We start from the raw sequence: 21,431 nt of genomic DNA, 5'->3' as shown, positions 1-21,431 counted from the left end.
TGGCTGGACTGTGGCTATTGTGTACATTGTGGAGGAAAAGACCTCAAGAGTTGCTTTTACCTGTGTGGTATAGGATGTAAGAGAGAAAGGAGTCAAGGATGGTTCCAGGGTTTTTGGCCTGGACAACAGGGAAATGAAGAAAACTGATAGCAGTAGGTTTGTAGGGAAAGAATCAAGTTCAGTTTCATATCTGTTAAACTCGAGGTGCCTGTTAAAATATCCAGATGGAAATATGTTCATTTTAATGTCATTCTTGTACCAACTAGATGATTCTGTGATTTACAAGAAAAAGGAAGGAGGAGATACATTTTGAAATACAACTAAATTAACCAGTGCCTTCAGCTTATGACTCTTGAACGTATATAGTAATATTCCTTCAGATTTTCTCTAGAGTTCCTATCTTAAAATTTATTTTTTCTGTCACAACTCTTAGTCTATTTCTGGGATTCTCTTCTGTAAGCACATTTTATTCCCATGTCAAATTTTTAATTTTCACATTAACAATTTTAAAATTACTTTATTTAAAGGTTTCTAATTTGTTCTTTAAAAGTGACCTTTTTGTCCATTACAGAAGTGACATATTTATTGTAGAAATGTAATAGATAAAAATGAAATAATCATATTCTCACTAGTCCACCAATGTCCATGATTAACAGATTCATTGTCAACTTTAGTTCTCATTCTGCACATATGTAAGTTATGTTTGTAACTAATGTGAAATTATAATACAGTCATCCCTCAATATGTTTAGGGAATTGGTTCCAGGACCCCCATGGGTACCAAAATCTGAATCTTCAGCTCTCTGATATGTGGAATGGTGTAGTATTTGCATGTAACCTATGCATATCCTCCTGTATACTTTAAATCATCTCTAGATTACTTATAATACTTAATACAATGTAAATAGTTGTTTTATTGGGCCGGGCACAGTGGCTCACACCTGTAATCCCAGCACTTTCGGAAATCAAGGCAGGAGGATTGCTTAAACCCAGGAGTTAGAGACCAGACTGGACAATATAGTGAGACCTTATTTCTATCAAAAAAAAAAAATATATATATATATATTTATATATGCACGCACACACTCACGTGAACTATATTAAAAAAAAACAGTGGTCATGCTGTATGGTTTTTTATTTGTGTTATTTTTATTGTTGTATTGTTACTTTATTTTCTAATATTTTCTGTTTGCGGTTTGTTGAATCCTCAGCTGTGGAACCTACAGATAGAGAACCACAGATTTGGAGGGCCGCATTGTATATGTACTGTTCTGTGACTTATTTTGAATATTTCTGCATCATTAAGTATTCATTATTGTTTCTAGACTATAACTTGCTTTGTCTACTGTGTAAATATGCCATGATTTATTTGATTTGTAGTTAATTTTTTACAATTAATAACACCAGGATGAACTGTTAGCCTATTAGCCAATCTTTGACTATCTCTGGCTTGAAACAGCATATCACTTATATTTGTTTGGAGTAGATAGAGCAAAAAGTAAAGAAGTGATTATTATTAAATAGGACATATCCCATTTATCAGCAGATGGTTACAGTAGTTCAGACTCTTTTACTTCTGACCCAGAACAGATCGGGAGCAATGTAACTCGTCAAAGGTCAGTATTTCTGTCAATGAAAAGCATGTTAAACTATCTTTCTGCATTTTAATGTTTAAAACTACTTAGAACCAAGCACAAATGATTTTGTTATCTGAAAGCTGATAGGTTACTTTTTGATTTATGTAAAAGACAAGTAATTTTGATCCTTTCCACTTGAATAGAAAAACAAAAAGAACCCTGACTTTCTAAATGGTATTTTGTGGAAGCTCTAAAAAGAGGTGATAACTTCTTGGCGATAGAAGTTTTGTAAGTCCTTTTTGTACCTAAACAGTGAGAATCTGTTAAGTAATACATGTATAGCCTTATGGCAAGTACCAAAAGAATTCTGTGTTTTAAAACACCATCCAAAAGCACAGTCCAGTGGTGGGCCACCTCCCCACCCTGAAGTTCTGCATTACATATAACCTTTCAGGCACAAACAGGAAAGGTGTGGGATAGGGTGGAGGATGGCTAGAGATTTGTCTGCAAGGGCTTTACCATCCACTAAAAACTGTGTGCAGGACAGAAGCATCTTTCTCTCCTCACTTTTTGCACGTGGTAAGTATCATTTTGCTGCATGCCTGGTGTAGCGAGGATGCAGAATCTCCAAACAGCTTAGAGTCAGAAGGCTGCTTGTCTTCCTTTCTGATTCTTCATGCAGTTCTTCCTGTGTTTCTTAGCATTCTCAGTCATCTTGGATTTTACTCTGCTATTTATTCTCATATGTGAAGATCAGATTACCAGAGTCCTCGGAGACTCTTTTCAGAATATGAAAGACTTTGGTAGCAAAGAAGTGAATCTCTAGGGCGAGTTGAGTTTGAGCATAGTCACCTCTAAAATGAGATGGTCTGTGTGGACACACGAAAGGGTACTGCAGCTCACCAAAATCCAGACCTTAATAGATTGAAAGCTAACCATATCTGAAAGTAGACTTTCCTTTTTACAATTTTTTTTTCAGACTATTATTACCTTTAATTGAATGGGAAAGCATTACACTCTAAGTATGCAATCTATTATGAAATCATTTTGACAACTAAATTTATTTTCAAAATTTTTGAGACTGGGCACATCTGTAATCCTAGCACTTTGGGAGGCTGAGGTGGACGGATCACCTGAAGTCAGGAGTTCGAGACCAGCCTGGCCAACATGGTGAAACCCCCATCTCTACTAAATACAAAAATTAACCGGGCGTGGTAGCATGCACCTGTAATTCCAGCTACTCGGGAGCTGAAGCAGGAGAATCGCTTGAACCCAGGAAGTGGAGATTGCAGTGAGCCAAGATGGTGTCACTGCACTCCAGCCCGCGCAACAGAGACTGTCTCAAAAAAAAAAAAAAAAAAAAATTGAAATTTTGCTTAATAACTTTATTTAAAAAAAATGGTTAGCCACATAAAATAATCAGTTGTTTAGGATACATCAAAAACAGTGCTATCTTAATTTATTGTAACACTTACATACTTGAGTGTTGACAAAATGTCATGCTAATAAGATCCTTTGCTGCTTAGTCAAGTTTGAATGTTTAAAAAGAAAAAAGCTCTGATATCAGTATGACCAATTATGATGGGGTGAATTTTGCAGATCTCATTCAGGAACATCGCCTGATAACACTGCACCACCACCTCCCCCTCCAAGGCCACAGCCCTCTCATTCCAGATCATCGTCTTTAGATATGAATCGGACCTTTACAGTCACCACAGGTAGGGGCTAGAGAACCATAATATACATTATCATTTAATTTTAAAGTTAATCCAACACACATACACATTTTATTTTTGTTTCTATTAACATGTCTTTTAAAAATATTTGTCTCGCCGGGTGTGGTTGTTCACACCTGTAATCCCAGCACTCTTGAGAGGCAGGCAGATCACTTGAGGTCACAAGTTCGAGACCAGCCTGACCAACATGGTGAAACCCCATCTCTACTAAAAACACAAAAATTAGCCAGAGGTGGTGGTGCATGTCTGTGGTCCCATCTACTTGGGAGGCTGAGGTGGGAGAATCCCTTGAACCCGGGAAGCAGAGGTTTCAGCAAACCAAGATTATTTCACTACACTGCAGCCTGGGTGACAGAATGAGACCCTGTCTCAAAAAAAAAAAAAAATTATCTGAAGGAAAATTTGGGTTAAAAAGATAGCAGATGAGAGGCAATTTTTTTTTCTTAACGACCACTTAAAGTGTGTTTGAGTGCAAATGATGAAGATGGGAACCTGAGAGATGTCACAGGAAATTTTAAAAGAATAATGTTGTGATATCAAGTTGGGGGGGACTGATAGATCTCAATTTGGCTGATGAAGATGAAAAGTCATAACTTACCCAGGTTTTCAATTTTTGAAGAACTGGCAGTATTGTTGTTACCTTGGTTAACATAAAAAAGTTAGGGCAGAGGATGATGAAGTGATGTTTTAGTCACTATGAGTTTAGAATGGTGAGGAAAAGTGAAGTGTTAAGTGAAAGGGAAAATTTGGAAGTTTTCATTTGATACTTAAACAGCAATCAGAGATATGAGAAGAAAATCAAGGTTGTTTACTATTATGGAAATAGGCAGGAGTATGCCAGGAGGGCTTCATGTAATAGAGGTAAGAAGCAAAGCGACATCTGATGAAAGGCTGTGAGATTTGGTCTTTAGGTTACATACAGACCATGTAACAAGTTAGTACCTGCCTTCTAATGCTTAACAAACATTCTTAGAAATCTTTATCATGTAGTCACATTCATTCAGCCTATTTCTTCTATTAACAAAGTGATTATACAGTTACTAAAAAGAAGACTTTTGTATTCATGCAGGACAACAACAGGCTGGAGTTGTTGCCCATCCTCCTGCAGTGCCTCCAAGACCACAGCCCTCACAGGTAATTCTCCAAGGTATTTATTACTAAACGTCCCATGATCACTTTTCCTGCTAGGTATTTAATTCTGTTCTCAAATTATTTGGAAGGTCAAGAATGATCTGATGGTCATCCTTAATGAGCATTTAATTCAGTGAGGCTAAATCTCATTTTGAAAGATACACATTTCAAGAATGATCTGAGTTGTTTTTTGAAAGAGCCTTAAAAGTGAAACAAATGATAATGTCTTGACAGAGAAGAGTTTAGTTGAAACAACAATGGGAGATAGGAGAGATCCATTACTGTCCTGGGTGTAGCAGTGACTCACAAAATCACTTGACTGGGCTGGGTGCAGTGGTTCACACTTGTAATTGCAGCACTTTGGGAGGCTAAGGCAGTAGGATTTCTCAAGCCCAGGAGTTCCAGACCAGCCTGGGCAACATAGTGAGACCCCCGTCTCCAAAAACAAAAAAAAATTAGCTGGGTGTGGTGGTGTGCACCTGTAGTCCCAACTACTTGGGAGGCTGAGGTGGGAGGATCTCTTGAGCCTGAGAGGTCAAGGTTGCAGTGGGCTGTGATTGCACCACTGCACTCCAGCCTGGGTGACAGAGTGAGACCCTGTCTCAAAACAAAACAAGATACCCCAAAATAACCTCACTGCATCTCTCTGGATGTGTTTACTACATGAGTTAAGGAAGTATAATGACCTCTGCATCGCTTCCACATCGAAATTAGAGTGCTGTAGTAGACATTTATAAAACGCTTTGGGACAGCCTTAGTGGCTCAAGTTAAGGATCACATTATACAGAAAATGTTGGAATGAGACTTAGCAGGGACTTAAAAGATAAATTGGAATTTATTGGAGAGAAGGTATTCCAAACTGAAGGTATGACATCCACAAAGCCATGGAGGTGTGTGTTAAGCCTGGCACATTCCTCAGGGGAAAACAAGTTCGTTCAGCACAGCAGGAGTAGATGTGCGGAGTGATGGGAAATGATGCTAGAGAGGTAGGGAGGAGGCAGAGCATCTCCCATATCATAGTAAGAAAGACAGAGTTTTTCTTAGAGGAGATGAAGAATTTTTAAAGAGAAGAGACTTCAGATGTCTTTCTTTAGTATCCTTTACTTCCTTTGTCATAAAACATCTCACACTCTATTTTAATTTCTTACTTACTTCTGCTCCAGAGAAAAGCGACTTTATTAGGGTATAAGCGGGCCTCATTTGTTTTGTTCACAAGTAGATATTCAGTAAACATATTTTTAGACTGAAGATGGAGCAGCATTGGTCTGGCAAAGGAGTGGAAGATGGATTGAAGGGAAGTGTTCCTGACATGTTGGGAGAATAGTTAGAGCAGTGGTTTTCACACTTTAAAAAGAGCAACGTTTTTAAGAAACATAGTGAAACATTAAAAAAAAAATAACTTATTTAAGGAACAAACTATTGTGTATTAGCCCAGTTAAGAAAAAAATACATGCAAATGGAGAATGGGGTAGGGCCAGCCCTACCCTCTCCTTCAGTGTACTTTCTTTGCACTATAGTTTTTGAAAAAAGATATCTTTTTATTGGAGGTTTATTATCTTAATTTTTTTTTAGTATCTTAGCTTTTCACTTGTGGTTTAATCATTTATTTAGAGCTAAATGTTACTGTAATACACCTCTCTGAACTTACAGATAATAAAACAGGGCATCTTTATATACTAAATTTTCAAAGAAGAAGAAGATGACTGTGTGACACTGATAGGCTGATAAAATGTGTGTTCCTCTGTTTTGAACCATTGCATAGGCTCCTGGTCCCGCTGTGCATCGCCCAGTGGATGCCGATGGCCTCATAACTCACACTAGTACCTCACCTCAGCAGATACCAGAGCAACCAAATTTTGCAGATTTCAGCCAATTTGAAGTATTTGCTGCATCAAATGTAAATGAAGAACAAGATGATGAAGCCGAGAAACATCCAGAAGTCCTGCCGGTCAGTTTTCAAGGGCTTGGCTAATTTTCTGCAGGCAGTCACTTCCCATACCATGTTGGGTCAACAGAGCAGATATTAGAGGTGACATCAGTGAGTAAAATATTCCCTAGGTCAGTGCTTCTCAACTTTTTTATTGGCCTCCAATATCTGCTGGTTGCAGTGTAATGCTTACTAAGTATCAGAGTCTGGTGGGGGTGGGGGATTGATACCGCATGAAAAGACACCACCATCTGGCTGTGGCTAAAACACTGCTTTGGGGGTTTCCATCTTAACGCTAAGCATCTGACTGCGTGATTTGGTGAAGATTTCCATGTGATAAAAGGCCATGGTTACCATAGCTCCACTCATTACAACTTTTCCACAAGGGAACTTCACTAGATGTAACTTTTAGATCTAATTACAACTTTAACCAAATTTCAGCCAAACTTCTAATTAAAGCATTTACAATTTGTATGAGACTAAGTTGCCTTAACTAAGCAAAGACTGTAGGATACCAAAATTTAATATTCAGTGTTCTAGGACATTCTGTTGTAGTTCCAATGGCAAGAACTTCTCTAGGAACCTCTGACCTAAATTGCTGACCATAAATGTGGAATTGGAAAGACCAGAGGAATTCTGCAATCTCTTTCGTATAGATCATGGCCATGGAAAATTTCCTACTAGTTCCCTTTTCAAACGTATAACTTTCTGCTGTGTCCATTAGGGGACTGGGCTGCATCTAGGAGGGTCAGAGTGGGCATGTAGAGGTGTGCACAAGGTACCGTACTCACTCCCCTGGGTGGATGCCTCCCTCTCCCAACCACAAGGACTTCCCAGACTAAGCACTTAGAGGTTCAGTGCAGTGGCTGCATCTTCACCCCGTCCTCCTCTCCCTCACACATGTATTACATAGCTGCATCCTCACCCCGTCCTCTCCCTCACACATCTATTACCTGCATCCTCGCCCTGTCCTCTCCATCACACATCTATGACCTACATCTTCACCCCATCCTCCTCTCCCTGGCACATCTGTTACCTGCATCCTCACCCCGTCGTCCTCTCCCTCCCACATCTATGACCTTCATCTTCACCCCATCCTCCTCTCCCTGGCACATCTGGTACCTGCATTCTCACCCAGTCGTCCTCTCCCTCACACATCTATTATCTGCTCTCCCCTCTGCCTTTCAGTAGCAAAGAAATCTCATTTAATGAAGTTCCTTCAAGTTTCTTAACATCATCTCAGTTTTCTTGTTGTCTGAATATTTAACATTTTACTCTGATTTGTTACATATGCTATATTTATGCATAATTACATGTTATGTATAATTAATAGTGATAAACATATTCATTTTTAGGCTGAAAAAGCTTCTGATCCTGCAAATTCTCTTCGAGTTGCCAAAGCAGATAGTAAAACTGAAGAAAAGACAGCTGCTAGTGCTCCCACCAATGTGGTATGCAAAATGTCTTTTATAATAATAATTTTGTACATCATAAGTTATGTGAAATAATTTTTAGAAATAAGGTCAACCAGAAATCATCTAACCCGTTTCTCTACCTTTAACTGTAGTATAGTCAGTCTATCACAGAACAAAGTTTGCCTATTTAATGGAGATGATATTCTGTAATCTATGTTAAATATGTGTCACAGGTTCTCAAAATTTAAGTGGTTATTACATTCTTCCCACTGTATAAGGTAGAACTTCTTTATAGGTGAAATTCAGTTTCTTTTATTGTAGTCTTGAATATAATAAAGAAAAATTATCAGCCCTCTAAAGTTATTGTTATTCCTTGTGCTCTTAACTTGTTCTTTAACTGTTTTAGGAATAATTTTTCCCCAACATTTTATTATGAAAACGTTTAAGCATACAGAAAAATTGAAACAGTTTTTCATTGTACATCAGTAAATTCACTACCTTATACCATTATTATTTTACTATACTTGCTTTACTACATATCTCTCCATGCCTTCTGTTCATCTGTCAATCCTTATCTGTTTTATATATGTGTTAGTCCATCTGCATTGCTATAAAGGAATATGTGAGACTGGGTAATTTGTACAAAAAAAAAAAGAGGTTATGCTGGACACAGTGGCTTACACCTGTAATCCCAGCACTTTGAGAGTCCAAGGCAGACGGATCACTTGAGCTTAGGAATTCGAGACCAGCCTGGGCAATGTGGCAAAACCCTGTCTCTACAAAAAGCACAAAAATTAGCCAGGTGTGGTGGTGCATGCCTATAGTCCCAGCTACTCGGGAAGCTGAAGTTGGGGGATTGCTTGAGCCTGGGAGGTGGAGATTGTAGTGAACTGAGATAGTGCCCTACACTCCACCCTGGATGACAGAGTGACACCCTGTCTCAAAAAAAGAAAAGAGGTTTATTTTGCCTCATGGTTGTGCAGGCTGTACATAGTACCAGAATCTGCTTCTTCTAAAGCCTCAGGAAACTTAGATTCATGGCAGAAGGCAAAGTGGGAGCAGGTGTGTCACATGGCAAGTGAGGGAGCAAGGAGAGATGCCAGGCTCTTTTAAACAGCCAGCTCTCATGTAAACTCAGAGTTAGAACTCATTCATTACCGTGAGAAGGTCACCAAGCCATTCACGAGGGATCTACTCCATGACTCAAACACCTCCCACTAGGCCCACCTCCAACATTAGAGGTCACATTTCAACATGAGATTTGGAGGGGACAGATATCTAAACTATATCAATGTACCTCAGATTGCAAATATCAGCACACTTTCCCTTGGAGGGAATAATTTTGGTAACTTTTTTTTTCTGTTATCATCTAGACATTCCTAATAGTTATAAAAACAGCATGTGTTTCTGAAGTGCTTAAATTCTACTTTCTGGATGCTGTGTGTGTATTAGTCTGTTTTCATACTGCTGTAAAGATACCACCTGAGCGTGGGTAATTTATAAACAAAAGAGATTTAATTGACTCACAGCTCCGCATGTCTGGGGAGGCCTTAGGAAATTTACAGTCATGGCGGAAGGCAAAGGGGAAGCAGGTGACAGGATGGAAAAAGAGCGAGGAAGTGCCTCACTTTAAAATAATTAGCTCTTGTGAGAACATCCTCACTGTCACAAGAACAGCATGGGGGACCACCCCCATGACCCAGTCACCTCCCACCAGGCCCCTCCCTTGACACACGGGGATTACAATTTGAAGTGAGATTTGGGGGCACAGAGCCAAACCATATCACTATGTTTTATTACGTTAGTAGTCCTGTGAGTTTTTAAGTAATGAACTTTATTTTTGTCAACTCACAGCAACAAATTAAAAATATCACTTAAGAGATAGCAGTTGACTGTTGTTTTTATTTATTTACAGGTAAATCAAGTTACAGTAAATGCCAAAACACTGTTTTTTATTCTGCCGAGGGCAGATACATAATCGCCAACAAAATGTCAACTCATTTTCAAAAGTTGTAATTACTGTGCATATTAATAGTGATGTTTTTGGTATTTTAAAGAGTTGCTTAGCTTTCCATTACTTTATAATGTTATTTTATTCATTAAGATACATGTTAGTATTTTTGAGTAAGAAATCCTATGGTCATAATGCTTAGATATTTCTGGAGACTGCCTTTGTTTATTGTTGGACAGGTATATATTGATTCTGTATCATATTTATGTTAAAACTGTGAATATTAACAGTTTTGCATCAATATGTTACTCTAAAAATATTTATATTGCAGGTACATTCATGATTGTGGTGTCAACTAGAAACATCTTTTCCCTCTATAATTTAAGTTAGCTCTTGCCACAAATACATAGATTTAAAGTAGGACAAGTAACTTTCAGTTTTCCAAGAGCAAATGGCTTAAAGAAAGCAAATGGTGTTGCAAAGTGCTAACTATGAATGTCTTCAGAAATGCTTATTATTAATGGAATTCTTGTTTTAAAGAGCAAAGGCACAGCACCTCTTGCTCCACCACCTAAACCTGTTCGAAGAAGATTAAAATCGGAAGATGAATTAAGGCCAGAAGTCGATGAACATACACAAAAGACGGGTGTCTTAGCTGCTGTTCTTGCATCACAACCTTCTATTCCCAGGTAATCAAAGCTATTCCTAGGCACATTTCATTACTAGGAAGAAAAAGCACAACAAATAACAGTCAAACTGGGCCGGGCATGGTGGCTCACGCCTGTAATCAGCAGTTTGGGAGGCCGAGCTAGGCAGATCATTTGTGGTCAGGAGTTGGACCAGCCTGACCAACATGGTGAAACCCTGTCTCTGCTAAAAATACAAAAAAATTAGCCAGGTGTGGTGGTGCACACCTGTAGTCCCACCCACCTACTCGGGAGGCTGAGGCAGGAGAATTGGTTGAACCCAGGAGGCGGAGGTTATAGTGAGCCAAGATGGCACCAGTGCACTCCAGCCTGGGCAACAGAGCAAGACTCCATCACGAAAATAATAATAATAATCAGACTGAAATAAATGATGGTCAGACTAGTTCTTTAATTGAGCAGAGCCATGTCATGTATGAGTAGGTATTCTTCCCATGTTTCCCCTTTATTATTAAGTTGTATTCCAATTCCATTTTAACACCCTGTTTCAAACCCTGTAGCAGTACGTTCTTTAAACTTGATAGTTTATAGTAAAACTGGTATTTTAATTATGGTGTTCTAGGCCAAGAATCAGCAGATTAACTCTTAATGGGCCAAATTCAGCTCAGCCTATGGCCTGTTTTTATATAGCCCATGAACTAAGAATGACTTGTTCTTTTTTGTAGAAGAGAGAAGAAAGAACAGAAGAGAAAAGAAAACAAAAAACTAGAATATGAGACAGAAACTATATGGCCCACAGAGCCTGAAATATGTACTATCTGGTCTTTTACAGAAAAGGTTTGCCAGTACCTACTTTAGACTCTTACTTAAACTCAGGTGATTCTACAGAAGAAATTTTTTAATTTTTTTTTTTTTTTTTTTACCTCTCCTATAGTGCTGAAGCTTATATACTTTTGGTTTATCACTGCAACTGAGCAAGTGATGTTGAGCTGTGCTAGTAAGGAAAAAGAGGCTCCTTTTGCTTCGCATGTTTAGAAATAGATCAGGGAGGAATAGAGAGGATTTAAGATAAATGAATGTTACAGGTTTTTTTGCCTTCTTTGTCTTCTCAGATCTGTTGGGAAAGATAAGAAAGCTATTCAGGCATCGATTAGACGCAATAAGGAAACCAACACCGTTTTGGCCAGATTGAATAGCGAATTGCAGCAACAATTAAAGGTAATATAGTTTCTGGATCTTTATAATATTCCTTGTCTTAGTAAAGAAACCTAAAGAGAAGGAATGTGATCTCAGACACCTCCAAGATCACATACATGGTTCTCTTCTCTAATTTTCTAGATGCTTTGACTGTGGTTAGTTTACCGCCCCCCCCCCCCACCCCCCCCCCACCACACACACACACCCTTTTTTTTTTTTTTTTTTTTTAAGGAGACAAGATCTTGCTCTGGCAACCTGGGCTCAAGCTATCCTCCCACCTCAGCCTCCTGAGTAGCTGGGATTACTGGCATGAGCCACTGCACCCAGGTCCTAGTTTGTCCTTTTATCAAAGACAACTCAAATTCCATTAAAGGGACTTAAACAGGTCTAAAGGAAGAAGAGAGAGGTGGCAGCCTCAGTCGTCTTGCATGTGGAAAGAGAAAAGGCAAGCCTTAAATAGAAATGGTGCTTATGCACAGTGTGTACTACTGTCATCTAATACCCAAGAGGAATGTGTTTGTTTTCTAGTAACTATGATTTCTTTGCTTCCCTAGAAATAAAAATTACTCCTACTTACTCCTTCCTTATTGGGTCAAAAAAAAAAATTATTCCCAGAATCACTTATGTTTCCCCAACATTATTAAGTACTCATGTCTTACAAACCAGTGGTTCTCAAACCTTAATGCATATACAGGTAATCTTGGGTCATGTTAAAATGAAGATTCTGGTTTTTGTAGAGCTAAGGTGGGACCTGGGAATTCCAGGCGTGGAGATGCTGGAGCACTGTTGGCCCCACTTGGAATAGAACAAAGATGAGATGAGAGTCCGTGGAAATGACAAATGAATGCAGTTAGTTCATTCTTGTAATATTCTGTTCATGCTCCTCATTTAGCATTTATTACACTGTCCTGGAATTACTATCTATGACACATTTGTCTCTCTGTCCTATTACAGTGAACTCATTGAGGGTAAGTCATAATCATTTCTGTTCAGGAAGATCATGTAATATACCATCCAAATCAAGATACTTTTGAGAGGAAAAAAAGAGGGTTGCATTATCATTATTTAGGCCAAGACACTGGATATAAACTGGGATTGTCCTAGATAAACTTATGACCATCTTGTCCCTCTCCTAAAAACCTAGTATGTTAGGCATTTGTTAATGTCTGTTGAATGAATGATATAAACTTATGATCCACTTTGTCTCTATCCCCAAAACCTAGATCATATGTTAGGCATTTGATAAACATCTATTGAATGAATGATATTCTTGTATAACTCTATGATCAAAGGAGAAGACATTTGTAGTTATATGATTGTTAATTTAGTCCATTGTACAGGAAAAATGAACTTAAAGACAAGCTTAGTAGTATAATACCATGAAGATGAAAATTTTGTTAATGCATGTTTTTCTGAACCAGGGAAGACCATTGAAACAAGTATATTGAAGCCATTTTGAAAAATACTTTCTTCCTTACTTCTGAGAACAGAAAATAGAAAGTAAGGTACAAAATAGAAAGAGGTAGTTCTGGTTAAAACATGATACTGTCAATTTGAAAGAGAAAAAAAGAAAGTAAATGAGTTAGAATTTGGTAGCTAACTGAAAAGACTCCCTAAAATCAACATTGATTAAAAATTCTGAATGCAAAGTTATTATTTGGGAAACCAAAGCCCAAAATGAGATCTAGGAATTGATATAGCCAGATGTCATCACTAGGGAAAAGAAGCTGTATTAACAAATTCATCTACAGTTAATTCAGGGGCAGGCTTATTGCAAAATTCAGGTGTTAATACCTATTTGTTGCAAACACTGACTTTTCTAATAACTAGACATTCTGTTACCCTGATTTGTGTAATAAGAAAATACGTGAAATTACTAGGATCTTTAGTATTAACATATAAAGAAACTACGTTTCTAAAGTGAAGTATACTTTTAAAATATGAATAAGCTCTCCCTTAGTTGTCTTGACAAATTTAAATTGTTTTCTGGAAGCAGTGCTATTGTTAGATATTCCTTCATTTTTCTATACTTTGAAACATAACTTGGCCCTTGCGTCTTTTTCAGGATGTTCTTGAGGAGAGAATTTCCCTGGAAGTTCAACTGGAACAGCTTCGACCATTCTCTCACCTATAAGCCAATTGCCGTTAACTGTGAACATACTTGTTTTTAAGTGGTTTTGGGTTCAAAGCCAATTTGGAGACCCAAACATTCAGCTCACTGCTTAACTCAACATTAAATTTTATGATTCTGTTTTGCCCTATATGTTCACCATTGTATTTAAGTATCTTTTATTTTTTAATTTCAACAATAAAAAGGTCAGGATGACATTTTCTGGAGGGTGTGTTGTGTTTATTGGCACACTCACCTTTTCTGTTCCATAGCATCTGGGATACGCAATGTTTCTATGGCTAATACCACACACCAATTTAATTTATAGAATGGGCTCCTCGTTTACATCTCAGTTACAGACTCAAATAAATTGTCAGTTTGTCCTTTTATGTTTGTTTAATATTTTACATAAAGCATCTATTCTATAAAAATCTTCAGAAAGAGTTTCCCATTTACTTTTTGATTTTAAAGAATTATATTGGATAAGGCAGTTTTCACCATAAGCTAATTTACTCTCTGCAGCTATCTGCATTCTTCACGAATCATGTGTTACATCCAAGCCTCTTTTACGTGTCAACTTGTGACAAATATAAACATGTCAGATTTTATATTTCCCTTGTGGAAATGTGATCAACTTCATTAGCGACTTATAACTATTTTATGTGAGATTGAATAATTCAGCATTCATGTAAACTTATGAAATAGGTATGAGTAATGGCCTTTCTTAATTTTTTTAAGTATTGTTTTAAAACTTCTGAGGATATCAGTTATTCACAAAATAAAGGGAAATTCCTTAGGATTTCTAGTTTACCTTTAGCCATCTTGCCACTCATTCTTTTGCTATACAAACAAGTTTTTCCTATTAATGAGTTTCTGGAGTGTGCCTTATTCAGGACAATATGCTGTTTTAGATTTTGTTTAATATTATATGATATATACATTTTGATCCATTGCTAACAGCAGATACTCCCTTTAAGATTTATTCTCTCTGTAGGATCATAGTTGTTAAACTGCATGGATATATCTTGGCAGAATCAGAAGTGTGGTTTTACACCAATAAAACAGCATAATATTTTAACTTTTGCTCATCTTTTTAACAACAATTTAAAGTTTTAAGAAATAGAAGGTTTTGTATTTTCATTTCTGAAAGAAAAAATTGTTTAAATACTATAGATTGACCATCCTAAACTGTACCAATAGATTTTGTTACTATAAACAAGAATATGAAGAACAAGGAAAGCCGACAACCTCAAGCTTCCAAGATTAATATAATTTTTACCTAGCAATATCTAGGTAAAAATATACATCAGCTAAAGTTTCCAAGTGGCCATCAGTATGGCTTTAGTTGTTAAATAATCAGTTTAAAGCATTAAAGGCCCAGGAAACTACTCAACACCTATTTTTCAGTGTCTTTGTTTTAAAAGAAACATTTTTACTTAGCTGCATTTCATTACAAGCAACTTTTGCTGTTTCCATTTATTTTTGTTCTTTAAAATTTGCTTTTTAACAATAGCCTTCTAATTTAAACAATGTCAAAAATATTTTTAAAGCTTCTTAGAATTTAGCCTTGCAATAAATAACACTTACAAATTATAGAAAACTTTTTTAGTACTTGGAAGTGGTATATCTTTAATGCTGTCTAGAGGAGTACATCCATATTAAGGATATGTATGACAAGTTTTTGAGTAAATTGTCCTTTGTATTTCTTTTTTTTTTTTTTTTTTTTTTGAGACAGAGGTTTGCTCTTGTCACCCAGGCTGGAGTGCAATGGAGCCATCTCAGCTCACTGCAACCTCCACCTCCTGGGTACAAGTGATTCTTCTCCTGCCTCAGCCTCACAAGTAGCTGGGACTATAGGTGTGTGCCACCATGCCTGGCTAATTTTGTATTTTTAGTAGAGACAGGGTTTCTCCATGTTGGTGAGGCTGGTCTCAAACTCCTGACCTCAGGTGATACGCCACCTCGACCTCCCAAAGTGCTGGGATTACAGATGTGAGGCACCACGCACAGCCCTCTTATCCATATTTTAAATCAATAATTGTTTTATGAAAATGTTAAAAATGGTAAATCACCAACAAATTAAAATATTTTTCTAGACTGATCACTTAAGAAAACTTTCATTCTGCTTTTTTCATTAGATCATAAAACAAAGCTTTACACAATGTGCTTGCGCTGTCTTAGGTTTCATCACATCACATTACTCCAAATAATATTATCCATGAAATATAGCTACCAAAAGAATTGAAAATTTTGAACTCAAAATGTACTTACACATTCTACATAAGTGAGCACAAATGATAAAGTTTAGAAGTTGGAAAGATCCTGTGGGTCATCTTAGTTTATCTCATCATCCATGACAGTTACTCTGTTTCTTACTGGATATTTTGGAATAGAAAATACATGTTGTCTGTCTTTGCTGGGGAGAATTGGCACCCTTGAAGTTTGCAAGTTCGGTCTCACTTCTCCATACTGCTTTTGATTGCATTTCTAAGTACTGACAGCCATAGGAACTTCTCATCCTCTACTTCTGTAGCACAAATCCATTTATATTTTGGACCTTGAAGAATAAATGCATTCTTGACATCTGTAAAAGCATTTGAGGTATACTAATTAATCCTTGCAGGTAGCAATCAAAATGAGAAAAAATGTTAATACTCAAAAGTCATCATCTTTAAGAATTTTAAAGCCTAAAAAGAAATACATATCCAGTGTAGAATATAACTTCCTAAAATTACTAAATAATTCAAATGCAGTGTAAAATAATGTCTATATTACAGTTATTGTAATTACAATTATTTTAAAGACTAAAGGATAGATGATGTAATGTTTTTTAATTCCTTGTCTCAATCACTGCAGAAGGAACTGGAATCAGTAACAGTCTTTACTGATAGTTATTGTAAATAAAGATGCTAAGAGCTAGACCTGGATGACCTCAGTATGACAGCCAATGACAGAATCAAGCCAGCTACTTAGCTGAATGCCCACTATCTATTAGGTCACTTAACAATGTTTTGACGTAGGTCACCGCTGATTGTCATGGTGGGAAGGGAACTGAAGGAGACATGTTTCATATACTAACCATACCCAGTATTGATAGGTAACTAAGCCTTTTTAACCTGAGTTTGGATTCTAGGTGGAAATACTCATTTTTTCTCAGGCTCAGATTTAGAATGCGGCTGAAGCCATTGGGAAATAGGCCTTTTGTTTAGTTTGGTACTTCTGTAAGTAGTAGGGTCTTGGGTTCCAGCTTTAACCTTAAGTCCTGTCTTTACATGCAGTGAAAAACATTGGAATGAGAGATGTTACATTCAGATTGTCTGGCCTAACAGATACAGGAATAAGATAAAGATCCTTTTAAGCTGGGGAAGTAAAGTATAGGATAATAACTAATAAAAATAGGTACAGTGGGTTTAAGTAGGATTTTGTTTTCGTGACAAAATGATATTTCTATTGGAATTATTGTGAGTGAAGTGTTTAGTTTACCAAGCATCGTTTGCATATCTGGATTCCTTTATTTAACAACTCCCAGCTTAGATGCAAACTTAGGGAAGAAAAGGTTATGTCAAATATGTAATAATCACTTAGTCCTAGTAGAATGGGAAAGTAATAGATAAAAATTTAAAGTATGCTTTAAGACTGTAGCATCTTCAGACAGTGTAGAATAATGGTTGAGAGCTCCAGCTCTCATTTCACTGCTTCAAAGAACTCATGGTAATATGGGGCATTGCCTCTCTCTGTGATTTTTGAAAGCTGTTTTCCTAACATCTAAGGTTCATGTCTGAATGCCAGAAGTCCTGTCTTTAACTATTTCAGAGGTAGACGAAAGTTTACATTGTTTAATGAAATTATAATATTGGGGGAATTATTTGCAACCTGGTAAATTATAATTCCAGTCCTTTTTCTACTATTCTATTAAAGAGCTTTACATTATATAGCTTTTTGAAGGTATCTGTCTCTTGGAAGGAAAAAAAATACATACACTTGGAATCTGGAATATTTTCTATGAGTAGCCGATGAAGGACCACTGATGTAATGAACTGGTAAGTTGTTTTTGAAGTCCTCTCAAATGGAGTATGAGATGTGCCCCGACTAGAAACGAGCAGTGCATCATTGAAGAGGAAAAGGCTGAGATCATGGATGTGTTCATAGAGCCTGTGTTAAAATGGAGAAGGTGCAGTTTTAATACATAACATACGTGCTTTGTTACATAGTTAACCATCTTGAAATTGATAAGTCACTAGTCAAGGTTTTTACCCCACTACTGACATTTTGAATGGCTGGTTGAAGTTCTCAGTATAATATTCCTCCTGACGTGATTCGCCCCTCTTGTGTCTCTGAGGTCAGGTCAGTACTGTGGGCCCTCAGGGCTCCTGGTAGAGTGCTTTGAGTTTGTCCATGGGATAAGTATTTGATAATCCATGTGGAAAAAGAAACACTGACTTTCCCTTCTTTATGAAATGAATTATGTTATATCCGTGTTGGTAAATTTTTGTCAGTGTGGGTATTTTGATGTATTTGGGCAATCTGAAGAAAATAAGTCTTTGTTTCACCTTTAAGGATAACAAGGCCTGGTGCAGCGGCTCACACCTGTAATCCTAGCACTTTGGGAGGCCGAGGCAGGCTGATTACTAGGTCAGGAGTTCCAATACCAGCCTGGCCAACATAGTGAAACCACAGCTCTACTAAAAATACAAAAATTAGCCAGGCATGGTGGTGCGCACATGTAGTCCCAGCTACTTGGGAGGCTGAGGCAAGAGAATCACTTGAACCCGGGAGTCGCAGATTGGAGTGAGCTAAGATTGCACCACTGCACTCCAGCCTGGGTGACAGAGCGAAACTCCGTCTCTAAAAAAAAAAAAAAAAAAAACAAGTTGCGGTAGAGAGAAACACAAGAACTGATTTGGCGTGAGGTGTATTAATAGAAAAAAACATTTAACCACTATGTAGAAGTAAATACAAGAATTTTTACTTTTGATTGGAAAGTAGTAGATAACCTAATATAGTTCATCAGTTTGAAAGGTAAAAAATAAATAGTTCTTTGTTTTTGCTGAGGTTGCTACCATGGTCAACTGTAGGCATATTTATCAAGGAGTAAAATTTGTTGTCTTCAGCCTCCCATCTGTTATCCTCTGCTTTTCTGTCATTGGAGTGAGATTGCTGTGTTGGCAGGCCTCACTCTGCTCTAGTGTGGGTTATCTGTCCTGTGGGAGTGAGTGGTGATAGCCTGGGAGGAGCTTGGGGAAACCCACCCCACCTTCCAACTCCCCCCCACTAGGGGTGGCTAAGTGAAGCAAACTAAATGTTTTAATAGAGGATAATTGTTTTCCTGTCAGAAGCATCAAGGAACCCTCAGGAAGTTACTCTAATGAAGAGTCCATATGTTTATGCTTGTTCGGGTCTCTTATTTTTCATCTTCAACCATTTTTGTTTGATTTTTAAATTGTCAGTTTAGAACATAAAGTGTTACAAAATGCTTAAGTGACATCAATCCCTGCTATTGGCTTTTATTTAGCGTACCTCTTTCCCCCTCCACTTTTCCACATAGCACGACCTCACCCGTCTTCACTCAGATCACCCAAGTTATCAACCTGGTACATTTCCACTCTTTTGTACTTGCCCAGGTAAACACACACACATATCTAGGTACAGGAAAGGTTATCTTACAAAAATGCTAAGATTTTCCCTACTCTTTTCTTGCTTTTCTCATTCAGCAATGGAAATCACTTCAAGTTAATGGATAGGACTTTTATTCCTTCCTTTTAATGGCTAACCAGTACTTCATGGTGTGGGTACAACATCATTTATTCAACTCTTCCCCTATTGATGGGTGTTCTACTTTGATGGACATTTGCTTTGTTTAGAGGCTTGGGTCCCCTCCTTTTTTCCCTCCCTCTCTTACTTCATTTGTTTTTTTCTCTATTGCCACTGTGAATGTTGCAATGAACAGATTTCTTACATAGAAACAAAGTCCTAATATTTGTTCTGTCAGATACAATTCCTGAGAGTAGGATGGGTTGGTCAAAGGCTACACGGAGTCCCCCCTTATTTATGGTTTCCCTTTCCACAGATAAACCTTTACATAACTTTTATTACTTTATGTCATTATAATTGTTCTATTTTATCAAGTAATCTCTTATGGTACCTAATCTTTAAACTTTATCGTGAGTATGAATGTATAGCAAAAAATGTGATATTATAGGGCTCAGTACTCTGAGGTTTCAGCCATCTACTGGGGGTCTTGAAAGGTATTTTCATGGATAAGGGGGGGACTGCTGTGTAAATTTGTATCAAATACCTCCAGGTTGTTCTTCATAAAAGCTGCTATAATTCATATTTAAAACTATATGGTAATGGCTTTAATTTGCTTCTGATTTACCTGGTGATTTTGTTAAAATGCAAATTCTTATTGACTAGAGCTAGGGTGGCCTGAGAATTCTGCATTTCTGACAAGCTCCCTGGTGATGCTGAGTCCACAGATCTGCGGGACACACTTTGAGTAGTAAGGCACTTCAGTCATTTGTTAGTTACAGCTATGCCTAAGAACTGGGCAAAGGACTTGATCAGGTAGTTTAAAAATGTCCAAGAGTACTGTGTTTCAGGTTCAGCTACTTGGACAGTGTTAGGAAGTAGGAGTTGTTTTAGGTGTGTGGACCAATGGAAACCGTGGTCACCCAGCCACTAGAGTTAGCTCTTTCTTTCAAACATTTTCTTCCTGTCTTTGGTTATGATTTAGGCTGGGAAGAGTGGGGTGCTTCACATTTACTGATATCTTGCAAAAAATATTTCTAGATCAAGTCAATAGGTTATTCTGAGAATAAAGGAATGAATAGAACTAAGGATGAGGGAGAGAGGAAGCGAGAAAGGCAGGGGGTGCATTTTAAGTCTGTGTGATGGGCAGTATGTGGTGAGTAGCCAGTTTGAATAGGCGAAAGAATTCTACCATGGTCTTACTTTTTTGGGGGAGAGGGGGAGCAATATTTTTTTTACCATATCCATAAGAACAATTATGTCTCCTATCATAGAAGTTTAGAAAACTGTTCAAATCTGTAATAAAACTGCTGTATCCAAATATCAGGAAATATGCCAACAGAGTGCTTTGAAGAAGTAGCATTCAAAGAGGTACTTGCTTTGGTAAATTGATGTTCAGTTTTTTCCTTTGGAAGGGATCACACTGATATTAGAGGTGAATGAAAGAGAATTCCAGTTTTGTGGCCCACTTGGACCAGGTGGATGGTTGGCCCAGGGAGGGAATGGAGCAGCCATACTAACTTGAGCTTAGAATTGAGCCTTTTGTAACCCGAGGACATGAATGAGGGAAAGAAACACACAAAGAGGTTATTATTTCAATCTGATTCTGAGAGGGCTATTTTATATATGATTTTTATCTAGAAAAACTTTTCAAAAGCCATTTACTAAATTAAGCCCCTCAAGATGTCCAACAATGTTTATCCACAGACCAAACACCAAAAACTCTAAAAATTTAACAGTTCCTCTAAATATGCAAAAGCAAATACAGTCATCCCTTGATATCCATGGGGAATGTGTTCCAGGACCTCCTGCGAATACCAAAATCTGAGGATGCTTGGTATTTGCATATAATCTGCATATTTTCTCTAAATCATTTAATACAATGTAAACACTATGTGAATACTTATACTGTATAAGGTTTTTATTTGTTTTAATTGTATTTATTTTTTAATGTTTTCCATCCTCAGTTGAACCCATGGGTGTGGAGCCTACAGAT

General features: G+C 37.4%; 2 protein-coding genes across 13 annotated transcripts in view; one reads left to right on the top strand and one right to left on the bottom strand.

Annotated features, from left to right (window-relative positions):
• The window catches only part of REPS1 (RALBP1 associated Eps domain containing 1), an 88,106-nt gene extending 73,341 nt beyond the window's left edge, over window positions 1-14,765 (top strand). For 2 of the 12 annotated variants that reach the window (XM_010379516.2, XM_010379512.2), the window contains 8 exons: window positions 1,543-1,615; window positions 3,176-3,294; window positions 4,382-4,446; window positions 6,206-6,391; window positions 7,726-7,821; window positions 10,277-10,425; window positions 11,493-11,598; window positions 13,643-14,765. In XM_010379516.2, coding sequence (XP_010377818.1) covers window positions 1,543-1,615; window positions 3,176-3,294; window positions 4,382-4,446; window positions 6,206-6,391; window positions 7,726-7,821; window positions 10,277-10,425; window positions 11,493-11,598; window positions 13,643-13,711 — 863 coding nt within the window. In that variant the 3' untranslated portion in view covers window positions 13,712-14,765. The remainder of the gene's footprint in view (window positions 1-1,542; window positions 1,616-3,175; window positions 3,295-4,381; window positions 4,447-6,205; window positions 6,392-7,725; window positions 7,822-10,276; window positions 10,426-11,492; window positions 11,599-13,642) is intronic. The other 10 variants (XM_010379509.2, XM_010379510.2, XM_030928545.1 and 7 more) reach the window with 7 other exon arrangements.
• Window positions 14,710-21,431, bottom strand: part of ECT2L (epithelial cell transforming 2 like) — a 111,768-nt gene continuing 105,046 nt past the window's right edge. The window contains exons 20-21 of the mRNA XM_010379507.2: window positions 17,667-17,839; window positions 14,710-16,271 (exon numbers count right to left, since the gene is read on the bottom strand). Of these exons, the coding sequence (XP_010377809.2) occupies window positions 16,144-16,271; window positions 17,667-17,839 (301 nt within the window). The 3' untranslated portion in view covers window positions 14,710-16,143. The remainder of the gene's footprint in view (window positions 16,272-17,666; window positions 17,840-21,431) is intronic.

This window comes from Rhinopithecus roxellana, chromosome 4 (genome assembly GCF_007565055.1).
Source record: "Rhinopithecus roxellana isolate Shanxi Qingling chromosome 4, ASM756505v1, whole genome shotgun sequence".
NCBI lineage: Eukaryota > Metazoa > Chordata > Mammalia > Primates > Cercopithecidae > Rhinopithecus > Rhinopithecus roxellana.
Note: the sequence above shows the minus strand (reverse complement) of the source record. Positions and strands in the feature narration are given on the sequence as shown.